We start from the raw sequence: 20,342 nt of genomic DNA, 5'->3' as shown, positions 1-20,342 counted from the left end.
TGTGGTGCACTTTCTGAAAAGCCGCTTACTTCCTCGGAATCATTTACAACACTGATGCTCTCGGATGGCAGGTCGGCAACCTGCAATCTGGGCTTGCCAACCAGCCATCCCAGAGCAGGAGGTCGCGGGCCACATCAGAGGGCTCAGCGGGCCACTGGTGGCCACCCCTGCCCTAGTGAATGGGGAACAATTTGTAGTACTTGTGGGAAATTCCTTGCCATCTTCGTTTTACAGTGCGCAGCTGCAGGTCCTGCATTGTACTTGATGAGGTCATTGTGTGACTACCAGCAGTAGCATCATATAGAACAATGGTCTCCAAACTGCGCGCCCTTGCTCGTCTTTCTCTGTCCCTTGGGGCATTATTCATCCCACTGATACGAGACACTATTCTGCCAAGTGACATCAACAATGGGGCGCAATTTCTCCCACTGACACCAACAGGGGGGCATGATTCCTCCCAATGATAAAAACGAAAGGGGCACTCTTCCTCCCCCTAATGCTAAATGTGGTAATTTTTACTCTGATGCCAAAAAAATGCCCACTCCTGTTGACCACATTCCGGCCCCCCATTAAAGTCTGAAGGACAATAAACTGGCCCTTTGTTTATAAAGTTTGGAGACCCCTGATACAGAAGAGGCTTCGGGAGACCGGTTGCCTAGGCCAGTGGAGCCTACACTTTGTTCCTCATGCCCCGGAGTTAGAAAACCTTGATTGGGGGGCGGCACTGCAGGGGTAGTGTGTGTGTGTGTGTGTGGTTTTTTTTCCGCATTTCCCTGGAGTTGGGCTTCAAAAATTAATACACTTAAATTTTCATTTGAAGTATAACTAAAAGCAATATTTTTTAACACCTGTCAGGTTTTTGTTGCTGTCTTTGTTCACATTAGGGAGATGCACATTTTTTTTTTTGTCCTATTTAGCGTCATCACTGAACGTGAAAGAAGGTCCCAAATTTATTTTTGTATCCAGAACAGTAATGAAGGAGAAATCATCAAGTGAGGACACTAGTTCTGGTGACAACCAGGATTTCCTTCACTTTAGAGTTTTTTCCTCTCACTTCCTGTCTTGGTTATGGACAGGAAGTGAAGGGAAATTTCTCCAATGAGACTGAGATGATAAAAAAAAAAAAAATTACAGATGTCCCACCTCCCTTGCTCTAATCAAAATGGGGGGCTTTATCACCAGGTTTACAACAGAACAACATGCATTTGCCTCTGAAGCAATGCCCCCTAATGCAGGGTTATTTCTATGTCTTGTAAATCAGTTTGTTTATATGCCGAGATTACGGCTCCCACTATACCTCCTGTAAGTGCAACAGATCCATAGACCCCAGGGCTTTGTCTTGGAAATGGTCAGGGGTAGAGGGGGCGGAGTCATGACCGCAGACCTACAGCACTTACAGGAAGTACAGCGGGAGCCGTACCAATCCCAGCATGTAAACAGACTGATTTACAGGATTTCCTTATGAATAAACTAATGTTTTGGTGCTGTAAAGTAATCATGCCTTGTGGAATTGGGCTTCTTTTCTGTTTAGAAACGAGATGCTCAGTTTACGATCTGGCTTTGTTTTTAGTTTTTTTAAATAGTTCCTAATTATACGTTGTAGCTGGAGCAGTGTGTTTGTTGGCATACAGCATGACCGGTCTTCCAGGTTCTTATAATGGATAGAAGGTAAATATGCTGCTCCCTGTGTATTAAGAGAGCAAACTGATAGCTGCCTTTTAAAATTCACAGTACAATGGACCCGGCGTGGTTTTTCTGTTAAAATGATTGGAAAGTCAGAAAATCGGTTTTCTTATCTTCATGCATTTTATGCATTAAGGGGTTGTTAAAGCAGAGTTCCACCCAAAAGTGGAACTTCTGCTTATCCGATTCCTTCCCCCTAGTGGCTCCTTTCGGGGGAGGGGGAGTGGGTACCTGTGTGTTCTTTTTATTTATTTTTTTACAGGTACCATCTTCCCACTTCCAGGAGACTGGGCCACGGCAAATTACGTCAGCAGCTCGGTCCCCCTCCTCACCCCTCCCCTTCTGCCGGGCCAGTGAGAAAGTGCAGTGCACTTCGCATGCGCAGTAGGGACCCGACCGTGAAGCCAAAAGGCTACACTGCCGGGTTCCCTTCCAGGGTTTGACAAATTTGCTTAGAATCTAGGAGCCAGCTAAAAAAGTTAGGAGCCAGAAAACGCGCCTCGTCCCGACGACCTTGCGCGCAGAAGCGAACACATACGTGAGTAGCGCCGGCATATGTAAACGTTATTCAAACCACACATATGAGGTATCGCCGCGATCGTTAGAGCGAGAGCAATAATTCTAGCTCTAGACCTCCTTTGTAACTCAAAACATGCAACCTGTAGAATTTTATAAACGTCACCTATGGAGATTTTAAAGGGTAAAAGTTTGTCGGCATTCCACGAGCGGACGCAATTTTGAAACGTGACATGTTGGGTATGAATTTACTCGGCGTAACATTATCTTTCACAATATATAAAAAAATTGGGCTAACTTTACTGTTGTCTTCATTTTTTTTATTAAAAAAAGTGTATTTTTTCCCAAAAAAAGTTCGCTTGTAAGGCCGCTGCGCAAATACGGCGTATATAATGTTTGGGGGTTCTAATTAGAGGTCGATATTTCGCCTTTTTAAAGATATCGACATCGGCCGATTATTATGAAAAATAGGCCGATTAACTGTCCACCTGCCCGCCCGCCCGCTCGTTCGCCTGCTCGCTCGCTGCTGACTTTTTTTTTTTCTTTTTTTAGTTTAGGAAGTCGGCAGCCAACCAGCGGGCCGGCAACAGCCAATCGGCGGCCACCGCTGACGACATTCTCCACTGTAAAAAAAGACGTGCTGCACGCCATTGCCTCTGCCTACAAACCCCAGAATGCAGCGCGGGCCGGCAGTTACCGGCCCGCGCTGCATTCTGGGGTTTGTAGGCAGAGGCAGGGCGCGCAGCACGTCAGGGGACGTTTTTTTTACAGTGGAGGATGTCGGCAGCAGCGACCGCCGATTGGCTGTTACCGGCCCGCTCTGCATTCTGGGGATTGTAGGCAGAGGCGGGGCAGTATGTCAGGGCCAGGGACAAATGGAACTTTCTTTTGCTAGGCTAGGAGATGGAACGGAGCCTGGAGCGCTCCGCTGGTGGGCATTGATGAGGTGGCAGTGAATAACATTGGGCTGTACTGGTGGGCACTGATGTGAGGCACTGATGAGGTGATGCACTGTTTGGCACTGATGAGGTGAGGCAATGATGTGATGCACTGGTTGGCACTGATGTGATGCACTGGTTGGCACTGATGTGATGCACTGGTTGGCACTGGTGAGATGCACTGGTGGGCAATGATGGGATGCACTGGTCCATTGGTGGGCATTGATGAGGTGGCACTGATGGGCTGCACTGGTGGGCACTGATATACACCGATAGGCTGCACTGGTGGGCAATAATGAGGTGGCACTGATGGGCTGCACTGGTGGGCATTGATGTGGAACTTAAGGACACTGATAGGCTCCACTGGTGGGCACTAATGGATACTGATAGGCTGCACTGATGGGCTGCACCAGTGGGCACTGATGTGGCACTGACAGGCTGCACCCTACCTCTCCACCCTAGGTTTTTTGAGATGAAGGAAAAAAAATATCGGCCGCAAAAATCGGCAACACATATCGGCCATCGGCCGCCCCGATTTCCAAATATCGGCATCGGCCGCGGCCTCAATTACCGGCGGGCGCCAGGTCACAATTTCTTGTCGAGATTGCAACCTGGTGCCCGGATTTTGTCGAGCCCTGCCTTACCCGCAATGGTGACGGCAGCACCCGACCAGCTGATGGAAACATAAGCTGCGGTGCCGACATCGCTGGACTCAAGGATCAACCAGGTTTTTTTTTCAGAATACAGAAAGTGAATCTCATAGTGACTGAGTATGAACAACATGTAATACACCATTTATTGATAGTTATGTATGATGTGGGTTAAGTGACACTTTAAATGCACATTGCAAGTGAATGAAAAAAAATTTAAGCAAAGGAAAACGGTACGCAGTTAAAATACTTTAAAAGTATTACAAATTTTATTTAATGGTGAAAGGGTCTAATTTTTATTTATTTTTTCTTGTCACTTCTAAACACATCAAATGTTGAATTAAATAAAAACTAGGTTTGCATACTTTCACAATCTTTTCTGTTTCCTTTTTCCACCAGATTCTGCATTTTTGGGCGACCAGAATGCTTTGTTAGATGGGTGGTGTCGTTTGGCACAGTCAAACAGCTGAAAAGTGCAACAAGTATGGCAACTCCTTTTGTGCCTGTGCCTGTACCAATGGGAAATTCTTCTGCAGGCAGCATTACAACTAGAAGCCAAAGGAGCTCCTCGCTTGGAAGCAGCTCAACCAGTTCAAACTCATCAAAGGAGCCACATGAAGATCCCAGAGGGCGCAAGAAGCTGAGTGCACCCGATCATTTGAGCTGCACTTCGTCTGTATGCGGCAGCCCTCTGGTCAGGACTAAGTTTGACTCGTCAGTAGAGTACAGTTCCCGACCAGTGGAACATGAACACATACCAAATTCAGGGGATCTGGAGGAAAGGCCTTCAACTCCAACCATTTTAGGATATGAAGTAATGGAAGAACGGGCCAAGTTTACGGTGAGTTTTATCCATTTGCAATGTTACGTTTATCGGCTCCAAAAACCCTGTGTGGGGTGTTCATTGCCGACAGTGGAAAAGACGCACATACAAACGCACACGTTTTATAATACATCAGAAGTCACCCACCCCCTCTCCCTATCCTCCTCTTCTCCCGAGTCCTCTTCCAGCAAGCCTGTACTGACCTCCTCCGATGGCTCCGGCCTCCCACAATGTCTGCAGCCCATCTGGTAAAAATCTAGTGTTGGGCTTCCCACCTGAGCACTAATGTCCCTCTTATGATCTTTATTTAGTCTTAACTGGAAAAGTAACAAGCCAGCTTTACAAACCCATTAAAAAGACTCCCACTTGTGCTAAATACAGTTTCTACTTAACCTTTAGATCAGGGGTCTCAAACTGGTGGCCCCCCAGCTGTTGGGAACCTGTGGGAGTCGTGCTTGTAACTGTCAGCCTTGCAATGCCTTGTGGGACTTGTAGTTCCGCAACAGCTGGAGGGCCGCCAGTTTGAGACCCCTTCTTTAGATGTATTCAATCCTCTTTTGATTAAAAATTATAGGTTTTAGTTTTTGAATCCTACAGGTTTTCTTGCTATTACTCGCTGTATTTTGGCCTTGGTCCATTCTTCACATATTCCCTGCATGTGGAGGAGAAGAGGGAGATGGGCAATTAGCTCAACCTGGGCAACATGGCTTGCCTTTATCCGACCCTTGGGAGAAACTTCCATCCACTGTGGAACATAATTCCTCCCACTGACATCAATGATAAGGCACTATCCTCCCCACTGACACCAATGATGAGGCACTATCCTCCCCACTGACACCAATGATGAGGCACTATCCCCCCCACTGACACCAATGATAAGGCACTATCCCCCCCCACTGACACCAATGATAAGGCACTATCCCCCCCCACTGACACCAATGATAAGGCACTATCCCCCCCCACTGACACCAATGATAAGGCACTATCCCCCCCCACTGACACCAATGATGAGGCACTATCCCCCCCACTGACACCAATGATGAGGCACTATCCCCCCCCAATGATGAGGCACTATCCCCCCCCCACTGACACCAATGATGAGGCACTATTCCCCCCCACTGACACCAATGATGAGGCACTATCCCCCCCCCCCCCCACTGACACCAATGGTGAGGCACTATCCCCCCCCCCACTGACACCAATGGTGAGGCACTATTCCCCCCCCCCACTGACACCAATGATGAGGCACTATTCCCCCCCCCCCACTGACACCAATGATGAGGCACTATTCCCCCCCCCCCCCCCCCACTGACACCAATGATGAGGCACTATTCCCCCCCCCCCACTGACACCAATGATGAGGCACTATTCCCCCCCCCCCCCCACTGACACCAATGATGAGGCACTATCCCCCCCCCCCCACTGACACCAATGATGAGGCACTATCCCCCCCCCCACTGACACCAATGATGAGGCACTATCCCCCCCCCCCCCACTGACACCAATGATGAGGCACTATTCCCCCCCCCCACTGACACCACTGATGAGGCACTATTCCCCCCCACTGACACCACTGATGAGGCACTATTCCCCCCCACTGACACCGCTGATGAGGCACTATTCCCCCCCACTGACACCAATGATGAGGCACTATTCCCCCCCCCCACTGACACCAATGATGAGGCACTATTCCCCCCCACTGACATCAATGATGAGGCACTATCCCCCCCAAGCTGCTTGTGCTTACAAAGTTGTACTGAAATGGTGTCTATATTATTCAGGTACGATTTGCATGCTACTTGAGGGTTTAACATTGAGGTCTATGGACATCAACTCGCATGGAAGTTGGACCAAAGTAGTGCAGGGACTACTTTTGAAGTCGGCACTACTTAAAGTCGTGCCAGTATGAATGGTGTTCATTGAAAATCATGGAGAATGACTTGTCATACGATTTTGCAGTACAAAATCGTGGGACAAGTCGTATAAGTGTGAAAGGGGACTTAAGATAATGTACTTTGTTTCCACTTATTTGTGTGTTGTATTAAAACTTGGTAGGCTGCCTGGATTTTGTTTTTCCAGCTGTGAGAACTCTCTGCACTTGTTAGAAAGATTGTGACATTCTGTTTTGAAGATCGGGAAGGGAAAAAGATTTTGATTCTGCACGATTAATCGTGTAGCTCTAGTTTGTGACCAATACCAATTTTTTTTCAGTCTGCAATAATCATCCGTCACGATAATTGGTTGATCCCTAGTTTCTTTTTCACCAAAGAAATGTAGCAGAATACACTCTGACCTAAATTTCTGAAGAACAATTATTTATTTGCAAAATTGTTTAACAAAAACAAATATATATTTTTTTTGTCTATTTAGCAAAAAGTAAAAAACACAGCAGTGTTTGAAATTCCACCAAAAGAAAGCTCTATTTGAGTTTGGGTACAGTGTGGCATGACCACGCAATTGTCATTCAAAGTGCGACAGCGATGAAAGTTGGTCTCAGCAGGAAGGAGGTGAAAGTGGCCGGTACTGAAGTGGTTAAGGGAGGGCTGGACTGAAAGCTGCAGATAACAATAACAATGGAACTGTTGACACATCATTTATTGTTTTATCTCCTTACATTGCCATACACTGAAATCTGTAGTCATGGCACATTTCCTGCACACGAGATTGAGTTTAATCTATATACTGCTTGTCCTGATCTTTTCTAAAAATATGTTCTGACTAACAAGAGCCTTCAAAGAATGTCGGTCATTAGAAAGGAATCTAATAGCATCATCTCATCTGTTGCAGCATATGCTTTTATTGTCTGTATTTAGAGAGAAATCTTCATAACAAGTGCTAAGGGTGATCAGATATCTATCTTCCCTTCAGTAATGTTGCTGTATTGATTGGAGGCTGTGTGATCATTAGCTAGATCCATACAAATGTCTGCCCATTAGGCAGTCTCGCCGTATACTTTTGTATGCACTTGATCTTTTACTTTTGTTTAAATTAGAGATCGTTTTTATTCAGATGTTTATTTGTATTGATTTTTTTTATTGCCTTTTCTGTCTCTTCTAAGGACTTCCTAATGACTCTTGTCTGATTCTATGTACCGGGAACACATCATATTTTAGGCTGCTCAGACTTTATAATTTGCCAAGTTAATGGTGCAAAATCTCTACCTTGTTCATTTCTATTCTTTCCGAGGATCAGAAAGTGTCGGCTGATTCACTAGTAGGCCTCAAAGGAGCGACGCCCTGCACCAACATCCCAGAAAACAAATAATAGGAATATCTTTATTTTTTTTTGGGCAAAGGAAAGCGCACTAGAGATCTACCATAAATGAAATCAAATAAAACAAAACAAGTATACATATAATATGAAGCAGCAGCTTGAAATGAGATGCACACAATAAAAAATGGAATAAAAAAGAGAAGCTGCGCTACAGAGTCCCAATCATTCAGAGAATGGCATATTAATGGTCCATATTGGGGAAACGAATCCTCTTCTCAATGGCACCACAGTGACTTCAAACAGAAAGAGAGTGCCCAACCACCGTAAGAAAGGCCTGCTATAACCCAGCCAAGGCTTTTAGCTTGCAAAGATGATCAAGTAGCGAAACCCCAGTAACACAGGCTGAATAAGAATATCATGGCTGACAACCTTCTGAAAAATGCTGTTTGCCTGTTTATCATTCTGATCCCCTGGCTTCAGTTCTCTCGGAATCTCTGACCTGAAACGGTCATGCAGCAAGCATAGTCAGAACTCCAGGTCTGCATTTTGTTCCACCTGGCTGGGAAAGTATTCAGAAAGTCTGATGTGTAGTCACAACCAGCTGTTCAGATGGAGCCAACATTTGCAGGTTTATTAAAGGGGTTGTAAAGCTTCGTGTTTTTTCACCTTAATGCATTAGCGTGAAAAAAACAGGGCTGTGGAGTCCGAGTCGAGGAGTCTGAGTCGGGGGAAATTTTGGGTACCTGGAGTCGGAGTCGGCAAACAATGCACCGACACCGACTCCTACTAAATTTAGATTGGAATAAAAAAAAAAAAAAAGCAAGTTTAAATGTCACAATTCACAAAAAGTTATAATTAATGACTTCTCTACTGTAAGAATAAAGACCAATGCATGCAGTGCCTCACGTAACCGCAAAACGAACACGTTAAGTGACCGTGAAGAAGCATGCTTTTCATGTGCTTCACTATATGGCACCCAACGCACAATTAGGAGCTGCAATACTTCTACTTTCCATAGTGTTGTGTTCTGCTTTTACAGGGAACGCAGCGTCCATGGGTAACCTAGCCTCTCACTGATAAGGGATTAAATAAATATGTTTTTTGCAGGACTAGAGAGTGAGACACTTGTATAAGTGAAGGGAATGGAGGGCCAATAGTTCAAGACTGAAGCTGTAAACCATTGGAAAAACTGCTGTCATTTAGCTAAGGCTATAAAAACTTGTAAACTCCGATTGTTAGCTTAAACTTTAAACATGACTATGGGATTCTCCTATGAAAATCATGTTTTAGAATAAATGCCCCTTCCTGGATCCTCCCACTGCCCTATCTTCAGCAGCAGATAAGCACACAAAGGAGAAAGCAGCAGCCCAACTACCTCTCTAAGATTATTTTCAGCCCTAAAAATAATAAAGTCTGACTTAAGAGCCTCTATGAAAGAGGATCTGGCAGAGGCAATTCTCTTCCTTAGAACTCTACATTGAATTGATTTGCATTTGCTAAGCCTAGAACTACATTTCAAGATTAATATAAACCATTTCTAGGTTTTACAGATTTTGTTTTTGGTTCATTATAGATAAGCTTTGTTTTTGTTCTAAAACAACCAAATAATGTGGTTTGTATTTTTGAACTGGTAAAAATCCTGTTCCTGAGGTTTATGCCTGCTGCTACTATCCAGCCACTTGATTGATTAATACATTTTTTTTTTATAAAACGTTGTTTTCATTGTGTTTGTCTTTTGCTTAAACTGTGCAATACAGTAGACTGTTGGCTTCCCAGCCAGTAGTCCTGTGGTAGGTTGCGTTTCTTTCCCTCAAGGAATGTATAAAATACATTCACATATTAATACGTCGGAGTCGGGGAGTCGGAGTCGGAAGTACATAAAACTGAGGAGTCGGAACATTTATCTACCGACTCCACAGCCCTGGAAAAAACACCTTGCACTCTCTGCGTCCGTCCCGTCCCCCGAGCCCCCATTTTACTTACCTGAGCCTCGCATCTCCGTGGGCGCGATGCCGCAATGCTTTCCCCCAGCTCTTGTGGGCTCTTCATTGTATGATTGATGGCAGCACAGCCATTGGCTCCTGCTGTTGTCAATCAAATCAATGACGCGGCGTGCCAGGGGTGGGGCTGAGTGATACACTTGGCGACTATGGCCGCCACTGTATCACACGGGAGCGCGCCCGCAAGCTAACCCCCTTGGGAGAGAGCTTCCCAGAGGAGCTCTTGCGGCGAGGAGCCGAGACAGCCGCCGAGGGACTCCAGAAGAGGAGGATCAGGGCCACTCTGTGCAAAACAAACTACACAGTGGAGGTAAGTATGATATGTTTGTTATTTAAATAAAAAAACAAATCAAACCTTTACAACCCCTTTTTAAATCGGCATTGTTTGAAAAAAAAAAAAAAACATTTTAAAGTGAATACTTGCCTGTTGAATGGTTTGTGTTTCAGCATGATGCTGCCTGCTGAGTGTGACAGGGGTTTCATTTTTGGCATGAAGCATGTCCTTGTGCAGGTGGGCAATAAATAGAATAAGGTTGTTGCGCAAAATATAAAACACATAAAATCATATAGTGACCAAAGATATATAGTGACCAAAACATAAAATATATAAATATAAATAATGTGAAGTACTAGAGGTGACCAAATAGGTCAAATGGTGTAAAAGCAAATAATAAAGTCCATATGTGAAGTGGCAGTCAACACTGCTGTAGAACAGAGGTCTCCAAACGTTCTAAACAAAGGGCCAGGTTACTGTCCTTCAGACTTTACGGGGGCCGGACTGTGGCCATCATAAGTAGAAATTGTCCCAGCATCAGTTGGATTGTTGATGTCATTGGGGGGGACTGTGCCACATCGTTAGAGTCATTGGGAGGAATAGTGCCCGTTCATTGGTGTCAGTGGGCCTCATTGTTGGTGTCATTGGAAGGAAGGGTCCCCCATCATTGGTATTATTGGGCCCCATTGTTGGTGTCATTGGGAGAAACTGTGCCCCTTTGTTGGCATCAGTCAATAAAATACTGCCCCAAGGGCCAGGTAAAAGCAAGCAAAGGGCCGCATTCGGCCCCGGGCCGCAGTTTGGAGACCACTGCTGTAGAAGAAGAATAGATGTCCACCAATCCCAGAGAAGAAGGAGAAACTGCACCAAAAAGACTTTAGTCTGGTCTCCCAGAACTCTCACCTTACCAATGGATCAAATCAGCGGTACAATAAGAGATGAATTCACATGTATACACTATTCCACGGACTTCCTGAGTGTGTCACGGTCCGGATGGTCAAAGCCTTAACCAGTCTCCCTTCAGTACCTAAAAGGACTCCGTACCCGGGAACAAAAAGGGACAGAAGAGAGGGCCTCCAATAGTGTAGTATTAAAGCTTAAAGCGGTTCTCCACCCTAAAGTGGAGTCCCGCTGATCGGACACTCGGCTCCCAGCACACAGCGGGAGCCAATCGGCGGGCGCGGCGCGACTCGCGAATGCGCCGTAGGGAACCGGGCAGTGAAGCCGCAGCGCTTCACTTCCTGGTTCCCTCAGCGTGGATGGCGGGGGGAGAAGCAGAGAGACGAGCGATCGCTCGTGCTCTGCTGCGATCGGCGCTGGACTCCAGGACAGGTAAGTGTCCTAATATTAAAAGTCAGCAGCTGCAGTATTTGTAGCTGCTGGCTTTTAATATTATTTTCCCGTGGCACATCCGCTTTAAAGAGCATTTATTAGGGTAAAATGTGCTTACATGCGGTAAATAAAACGAGTGCATAAAACAGACAGTGGCGTTCTCGGTGCCGTCTCGCGTCACTCCTGGTGTACGTCTGTCCACGGCCAATCTTCTTCTACAGCAGTGTTGACTGCCACTTCACATATGGACTTTATTATTTGCTTTTACACCATTTGACCTATAAATTTTCAGTGATTTTTTTTTTTTATTTATATATATATATATATATATATATATATATATATATATATATATTCCATAAATTACCGTCTAATATGGAAAAAATTAAGATGTGCAAAATGTACAGAGTCCAGCACCCTAGTGCAATCGGTGATCATCTATCTTTACTTCTTCCATTGACTTGTGCCCCAAACGGGTGAAAACCCTGCTTACCCTAAATGCTTCAAAATTGGGCTCGTCTGTATCATCCAAACATCTTTCAAGTGGAAGTAAACCTTTTTTTGGCACTTGTGCTTACAGCAGGGCTCGACAAATCCCGGGCGCCAGGTCGCCATGGCGACTAGAAATAGGGTCCTGGCGACTTGGCTTGGAAGGGGGGCAAAAAAAAAGATTTTTTTTATTTTCTTTTTTTGTGAGCTGGCGCCATCTGGTGGTGAGCCGTTGGTATTACAAGTTATTAACACCAGATATGTAAGCTGGCGCCATCTGGTGGTGGCTGTTGGTATTACAAGTTAAGCATTACAAGTTAAACAGCAATTCTAATGTAATTTTTCACTATTTTCACTGCCATCTTCTTCCCTCTAATTAGAACCCCCAAACATTATATATATTTTTTATCCTAACACCCTAGAGAATAAAATGGCGATCGTTGCAATACTTTCTGTCACTCCGTATTTGCGCAGCGGTCTTACAAGCGCACTTTTTTGGGAAAAAATTACTTTTTTTACTAAAAAAATAAGACAACAGTAAAGTAATCCCATTTTTTTTTTTAATATTATGAAAGATAATGTTACGCCGAGTAAATTGATACCCAACATGTCACGCTTCAAAATTGCGTCCGCTCGTGGAATGGCGACAAACTTTTACCCTTTAAAATCTCCATAGGCGACGTTTAAAAAATTCTACAGGTTGCATGTTTTGAGTTAGAGGAGGTCTAGAATTATTGCTCTCGTTCTACCAATCGCGGCGATACCTCACATGTGTGGTTTGAACACTGTTTACATATGCGGGCGCTGCTCACGTATGTGTTCGCTTCTGCGCGCAAGCTCGTCGGGACGGGGCACGTTTTCTGTCTCCTAACTTTTTTAGCTGGCTCCTAGATTACAAGCAAATTTGTCAACCCCTGGCTTACAGGAAAGCCTATAAAAAGACAATGAGGTCACTGTACTCCGATGGCCTACACAGTCGCCAGATTTCAATCCAATAGAGCACCTTTGGGATGTGGTATAACGGGAGATTCGCATCATGGATGTGCAGCTGACAAATCTGCAGCAACTGTGTGATACCATCATGTCACTATCTCTGAGGAATGTTTCCATCACCTTGTTGAATCTATGCCATGAAGAATTACCGCAGTCCCGAAGGCAAAAAGGGGTCCAACCCGGTACTAGCAAGGTGTATCTAATAATAAAGTGGCGTTAGTTGCGTTGCACTAATTACTATAATTCATTTAAGGCGAGGGTGTTGTGAAATCACAATTTTAGTGTTATAGCTTGCAGCAGCATTTGTATAAATTTGTTTAAATATTTTATTGAATTTTTTGTGGTACAGGCTGCGCGGGGTGAGATTTCTATGTTCTAAAGCGCTATATACATTTTGTATAATAATTTAAATACAATACAATACAAAACATTACATCACTTCCAAGGTTGTATTCTATCGTATGAGAATTTTCATAACTTTAGTAACCTCTTCTTCAGTTTCGATATTAACTAGCATTCCAAAAAAACATGCGATCACTCGTTCGATATTCTCAACGTATGTACAAAGCTTTAAAGGCTGTGCAACAAAATGTTTGGATAATATAATTTTTGTCTATGGTATTTTAAGATTTGTTTTGTTATGTCAATTATTCTGTTTAATCAAAAGCAAAGTCTGAATTTGGAATAAACAGTGATGGATGTCAATTACTTTTCAAGGTATTTCAGAGAAAATTGTGGGGTAATTTTTCATAGAAGGGTACCAAAAAGTTTGTTCATGGCTACCTTGGATCGGGTTTCATCATGTAGACCTGTAGATATGTATTTTCATTCTTTATATTGGGGGTCTCCAAACGTTCTAAAAAGAGGGCCAGTTTACTGTCTATCAGACTTTAGGGGGGCCACACACTGCCCAGTGGGAGTAAACCATGCCTGATCTGGTGTTTATGGACGGAATAGTGCCTCATTTTTGATGTCAGTGGAAGAAATAGTTCCCCATTGTTGGTGGCAAGAATTATGCCTCATCTTTGGTGTTGAGGGAAGGAATAGTGACCCATCATTGGTGTCAGTGGAAGGAATAGTGACCCATCTTTGGTGTTGGGGGAAGGAATAGTGACCCATCTTTGGTGTCGGGGGAAGGAATAGTGACCCATCATTGGTGTCGGGGAATGAGTAGTGACCCATCTTTGGTGTCGGGGAAGGAATAGTGACCCATCTTTGGTGTCGGGGGAAGGAATAGTGACCCATCTTTGGTGTCGGGGGAAGGAATAGTGACCCATCTTTGGTGTCGGGGGAAGGAATAGTGACCCATCTTTGGTGTCAGGGGAAGGAATAGTGACCCATCATTGGTGTCAGTGGAAGGAATAGTGACCCATCTTTGGTGTCGGGGGAAGGAATAGTGACCCATCATTGGTGTCGGGGAATGAGTAGTGACCCATCTTTGGTGTCGGGGAAGGAATAGTGACCCATCTTTGGTGTCGGGGGAAGGAATAGTGACCCATCTTTGGTGTCGGGGGAAGGAATAGTGACCCATCTTTGGTGTCGGGGGAAGGAATAGTGACCCATCTTTGGTGTCAGGGGAAGGAATAGTGACCCATCTTTGGTGTCGGGGGAAGGAATAGTGACCCATCTTTTTTGTCGGGGGAAGGAATAGTGACCCATCTTTGGTGTAGGGGGAAGGAATAGTGACCCATCTTTGGTTTCAGGGGAAGGAATAGTGACCCATCTTTGGTGTCGGGGGAAGGAATAGTGATCCAATTCTATGTTTATGAGCACATCCGCATTGCAGATCTAGATAAATACGGCCCATTGTATTACTGTAAGCTCCTTTGGTGAATTCATGACTGTTGATGGTTGGATTACATTAGTATACAGTAAAATGTATGAATTTCACATGGCTAGATGCTTCTAACTCCTACAAATAAGCATGGAGCTTTATGGGGTTGCACTTCATTAGAAGCTCGGTCTCCCGCTCCACATGAGTAGTTTGCAGTATCCGTCTTATGAATAGATAAACTATTGTTACTTCTGGTGTTTTCCTGTGTTTAAATTACCCTTTTGAGACTCTTTTATTTGCTTTCAGTTAATGATTGTAAATGTAGAGTTCATAGAAAGCAGAAGAATACACAATAGACAGTGTGGCTTTTGTTGAGTTGTGAGTCACCTGTCCAGTACAATCATTCTTTACCTGGCCATATATATATTTATAGGATTCTCTGGGCTCTTTCCGGAATTGGATAAGAGCATTTTCCTGAGGTTGGGGACGTGAACTTGTGCTTTGCAAACATCTGATGTTGGAAAAAGATAAATAATATAGCAGTTTTAAGCACAGCCCATGAGATCCCTGGCCCATATTGGGTCAATGTTGTGTTCCTGTGTATAGTAGTAGTACACATAGCTGGCACATATCATTAGAAGAATATTTCCTTATAGTTGAATGAATAGACTACTTAGGCTAATACATCAGGCAGTGCAGTTGGTGTGTTTGGGAATATATTTCATATGTCTGTAACTAAATATTTGTTATAAGCTTGCTTAGAATCAGCCTTTTGTCTTTTTGCTATCTCTAACTTTGGTATCGCCCAAGTAATGCTATACCAGATAACTGATTTATAATTGACTTTTGACAGGTTTACAAAATTTTGGTTAGAAGAAGTCCAGATGAGAGTTGGGTTGTATTCAGAAGATACACAGATTTTTCCAGACTTAATGACAAGGTAAGGAGGAAAGCGTTTAATCTTTGCCACGCTGTACATTTGCAATGATTGGGACACCTACAGTAGTAGAAAAACTGCAGCAAAATAATGTAGTTCAGAAGAAGTTTGGGGTGAATAAAAAAACAAACAAACCTCTATACTTGCTTTTAGGCTGCAGCTGTCCCCCGGGCTCTCTAAGGCCGAGAACTAAGCAATCACGTGACTACTGGTCCCCCTCCCAGGCTTTACTGCCAGTTTCCCTTAGTCAAGATGGCAGCAGCAGCACCCGATAGACAATTGAATTGATTGGCTCGGGTGAGGACACCGCTGGATTTCTAGAGAGGCTCTAATATTAAGGGATCTTTCACACGGAGCGGACCGTTTCTGCGTCCGCTCCGTGTGTCCGCCAAAGCTCAGAGGGGGCACACGGTGCAGGGACCGCCCTGTCTCTGATCCGCTGTCCCCTATGGGGGACCGGATGCAGACGGACCGTCTGTCCGTCTGCATCTGGTCCGTTCTGCCGAACGGAAGAAAAATAGGGTTTCTTCCGTTCGGAAAAGCGGATCCCGACTGACGCGGACGCTAGCGGATGCTCCATCCGCTAACGGACGCGTTCCCATAGGGATTCATTACAAGTCCGTTAATGGTTTTGTAATGAACGGACGAACGGTCCGCTGGTGTGAAAGGACCCTTAGTCAACAGCTACAGTACTTGTAGCTGCTGACTTTTAATTGTTTCTGAAGGAGCCTGGAGCTCCTCTTTAATGCAGAGAATGAATTAAAAGAGAAGTCCAGACTGAGCTTGTTTGGCTGGGCTATTCCTCTGGGTCACAGAAGTGCAATTAGTTTTGCACTCCTGTGACCTGTTTTCAGCAGAAAGCGGTCTGAAGTCCGCTCTCTGCAGACGTGACAGGAATCAGTCCTGTCACTGCGTCGTCGTGACAGTAAAGTCTAGATTCGCCGGGTGCCTGGACTGACACCCATCTCAGCCTTTCAGCTAACCACAGAGACTGAAATGGCCGCTCACCGCCCCTCTACAGCTCGGTGGCGGGGCAGAGTGGAGAGCTGCTGATTGACAGTCAGCAGCTCTCTGCTAGGGGAGCTGAGAGAACCGAGCCATCAGCGTTCGATCAGTCGGTTCTCAGTGCAGAGGCGCCGGGGGCAGATGCAGCATCGGAACGATGCTTCATACACCTAGGTAAGTATGAATCTGGGAAAAAAAAAACATATTTCTCTTTTTAAGGTAAAAAAAATCTGCCTTTAGAACCACTTTAAAGCATAAGTTTACCTTTTTAACAAAAAAATTCTAAATGCATGTTTTTTGCAGGTAAACTTTTTTTTACATATTAATATTTATTGTTTCTGGAGCCTGTAAAGCATTTCAGCAGCAATTGGCAGATCACTGGTGCCATGAAGTTCTCTTGTAGACCTGTCAGTGTATCTGTACATCGTACGGGTAAGCAGATACAATCTGACAGGAAGACTCGAACTACCACAGACCTCCACAGCACCGTGGTAGTTAATACTACAAGCCAAGAGCCGCAAAGGCTGTCGGGACTTTCATTTTTCCATTCACAGAGGACTGTGAATGAGTGGCGCAGCCGGAGCCCCGCTAGGCCGCATTTTTTTTTTTATTTGTGACAGTTAGTTGAGGGGGGGGGGGGTGTCCAGTCATAACATGTTACACCCTGAGTATGGGTGTAACATGTTATAAAAGGTGAACTTATCCTTAAATTTGGACAGTTTGAAAGCTTAATAACGTTCGGCTGGGAAGGTAAGAGGTTCAGACAATTCTATACAAATACAACTTGCTCCGAATGCTGTGTTGGAAACAATAATGACCAAACCTGTTCAAATCGTTCCTGCCTGATAGATGGCGCTCTGCAAAGACTAGACATATTAAAGACATCCCTGGATCGTGGCTCGACACTCTTTGTGCGTCCAGCTACGATTACCAAGTTAATCACAAATAGCTGCGGGTGCCAACAGCCTGTCATTGCAGTGTATGGGCTTGCCGGCTACAGCTATGACCACACAGCTCTCAATCTCCACTGCAGGAAATCGGTAGATTCTTGCTGCTGGGATTCACCACGCGTCTAAACGCCCATGTGAATGAAGCCTTAATGTAAGAAGTGTGGGAAACATTTGAGCAACTGACTGAGTTTACATGTATGTAGTTACTTTGTTCTTACTTTAATCTTATCAAACGTCTTAACTTTGTTGTAATACAAGGGTTGCTGGTGCTGTAATACCAAACATAACTCAACCGTTTACTGGTGTTTTTTAGGCCTCATGCACGCTAGGTACGATTTTTATCTGACAGGAGAAATGCAACATTAAAAACGCTCCTAAATTCACGTTTCTCAATTGCGTTGAGATGCGTTCAGGTGCATCAAATGTTTGGGTGTAATTTATTCTGGCCATTGAAATGAGCTCAAGCGCTAAACACGCCCATTTAGACGCATTAGGTGTTTTTTTCTGCCCAAGTGCTCCTCTCCTGAACGTGACCAGGGTGTGCAGATTTCTGCCTTTAAACGCCTATGCGTACATAGGCTAAAATAGAGGGGCATTTATGGGCACAAAAAAAAGGTGTTTGACAGCTGCGTATGAGGCCTCATAATTTAGACGCCTGCTTGACTCATTGTTCCTGATTTCTAGAGTCTTGATTCCATTTATGACAACTAAATGTGTGTTTTAATTTCTTCCAGCTTAAGGAAATGTTTCCTGGTTTCCGGCTCGCTCTTCCTCCTAAACGATGGTTTAAGGACAATTACGATTTAGATTTTCTAGAGGATCGACAGCTGGGTCTGCAGGCATTTCTACAAAACTTGGTGGCACACAAGGATATTGCAAACTGGTATGACCGGCTATTACAGCTTGATTTTGCATTCAGTCCCGTGATCTGTGAATCTTTCTGAACTCTTGTTTTGAGTGAGATTTCCTCCCACCTGTCGCAGTGTAAATTACAGTTCAGTGAAACTGATCATTAGCTTTGTAAATATTGCTTTGTGTTCGAGGGATTTGAAAAAATTGTGGCTGGTTAAGGGTTGCAGATTATAGACCAGTTCCTCTTCTTTTTGTTTCAGTTCCTCTAGGGGAAAAAGTTTAATCCTGTATATTGCGCACGGTATATTTATGGCATTCATAAACGGTGTGATTAATGCAATGAGCACAATGTACAAATACTATATGATTACTTTACAGTCTAATCGGAAAAGGCTGTAAGACCAGGTATCTTAAAGGAGAAGTCCAGCCAAAGCTCGCTTGGCTGGACTTCTGTGGATCACAGAAGTGCAATTTGTTTTGCACTCATGTGACCCGTTTTCAGCAGAGAGCTGTCTAAAGTCCTCTCTCTGTTGACATCACAAATTTCAGTCCAGGCAGTTTGGATCCACCAGGTACCTGGACTGACACCGGTTTCAGCCTTTCAGCCAACTGCTGAGGAGCTGAGACGCCCGCTCCCCGCCCCTCCACAGCTCAGTGCTCCAATGAGTGAGAAGGGAGAAGAGCAGAGAGCTGTGACTGACAGTCTACAGCTCTTTGCTCTGGGAGCTATGAAAACAGAGTGATCGGCGATGCAGAGGTGCCGTTGGACAGATGCAGGTAAGTATGGATTCCAAATAAAAATAGAAACCCATACTTCTCTTTTAAAAGAAACCTGATATAAGAGAAATGTGATGCCTTCCATTGCTGACCTGTTTCTTTAAGTGAACATGTTCTACCTGCCTGTTCTGTGCAATGGTTTTGCACAGAGCAGCTCCGATCCTCCTATTCTCAGGTGCCCCGTCCACACTCCTGGCCCCTCCCTTCTGCGGAGTGCCCCCATAGCAAGCTGCTTGCTCCCGAGCTGCTGCTCTGTGTGTCCATTCAAACATGGAGCGTGGCCTGGCTCCACCCCCACTCTCTCTCCTCATTGGCTCACAGGCTGTGATTGACAGTAGCTGCCAGATGAAGGAGCATGTATGCTCCGAACATGCGCTTCTCACCACTCTTTCTCCATCCGGATGTGACATCAGCGATTGCCTCTGAGCCGACCTGAGTCTCTGGAAGCACTGGGGGCAACCAGCGCAGCCGGTTCCATCAGCTGCTTCTCCACCTGTGTGCAGTTCGTCTTCCCCGGGAGTGGATGTACCCTTATACAACTTTGAATACGCTGACATCCTGTTTATTTTGTGAATTTCCACTTGTCATTTTTTGGATTAAAATTCATATTGCTGCACTTAGCTGGCGCTGCTCTCTATTTGTTTTTGGAGCCATTGGCTCCTGCTGCTGTCTTGGCCAATGAGGAGAAAGGGACCTGGGAGAGCCGCTGCTCTCGTGCACATCGCTGAATCAAGGTGGAGCCAAGGTAAGTATTATGGGGGGGGGGTGCTGCACACAGAAGGTTTTTTACTTTCGTGCATATAATGCATTAAGGTAAAAAAACTTGAGCTTTTACAACCACTTCAATTGCCTGGCTACTGTCACGTATGCAAATAGTCAGTCATGACATTTAATCTCTTTTTTGTATGGTCATGCCAGTTCAGTGATCAAGACAGCCAAGCAATTAGCATTTTCAGACATGTCAGCATCCTATAATTTCCTTCATGATTACTAAATTTAATAGAGTGTAAAATAAGTATGGAGGACACCATTGCTGACCCCCTCATAAAAAAAATGCTTGCTGTCTGTCTGCTTCTGGCATCAGTACTTTTGAGTCATTAATCCAGAGCAAAATTCAACTACTAAAAAGTCTTTTG

General features: G+C 44.7%; 1 protein-coding gene across 2 annotated transcripts in view; it reads left to right on the top strand.

Annotated features, from left to right (window-relative positions):
* Window positions 1–20,342, top strand: part of SNX16 (sorting nexin 16) — a 59,655-nt gene that overhangs the window by 7,308 nt on the left and 32,005 nt on the right. For both annotated transcript variants that reach the window (XM_040354517.1, XM_040354516.1), the window contains exons 2-4: window positions 4,187–4,628; window positions 15,539–15,625; window positions 18,312–18,460. In XM_040354517.1, the coding sequence (XP_040210451.1) occupies window positions 4,272–4,628; window positions 15,539–15,625; window positions 18,312–18,460 (593 nt within the window). In that variant the 5' untranslated portion in view covers window positions 4,187–4,271. The remainder of the gene's footprint in view (window positions 1–4,186; window positions 4,629–15,538; window positions 15,626–18,311; window positions 18,461–20,342) is intronic.

The sequence above is a fragment of the Rana temporaria genome, chromosome 5 (genome assembly GCF_905171775.1).
Source record: "Rana temporaria chromosome 5, aRanTem1.1, whole genome shotgun sequence".
NCBI classification, from domain to species: Eukaryota; Metazoa; Chordata; class Amphibia; order Anura; family Ranidae; genus Rana; species Rana temporaria.
This window is presented reverse-complemented; position numbering and strand designations above follow the sequence as displayed.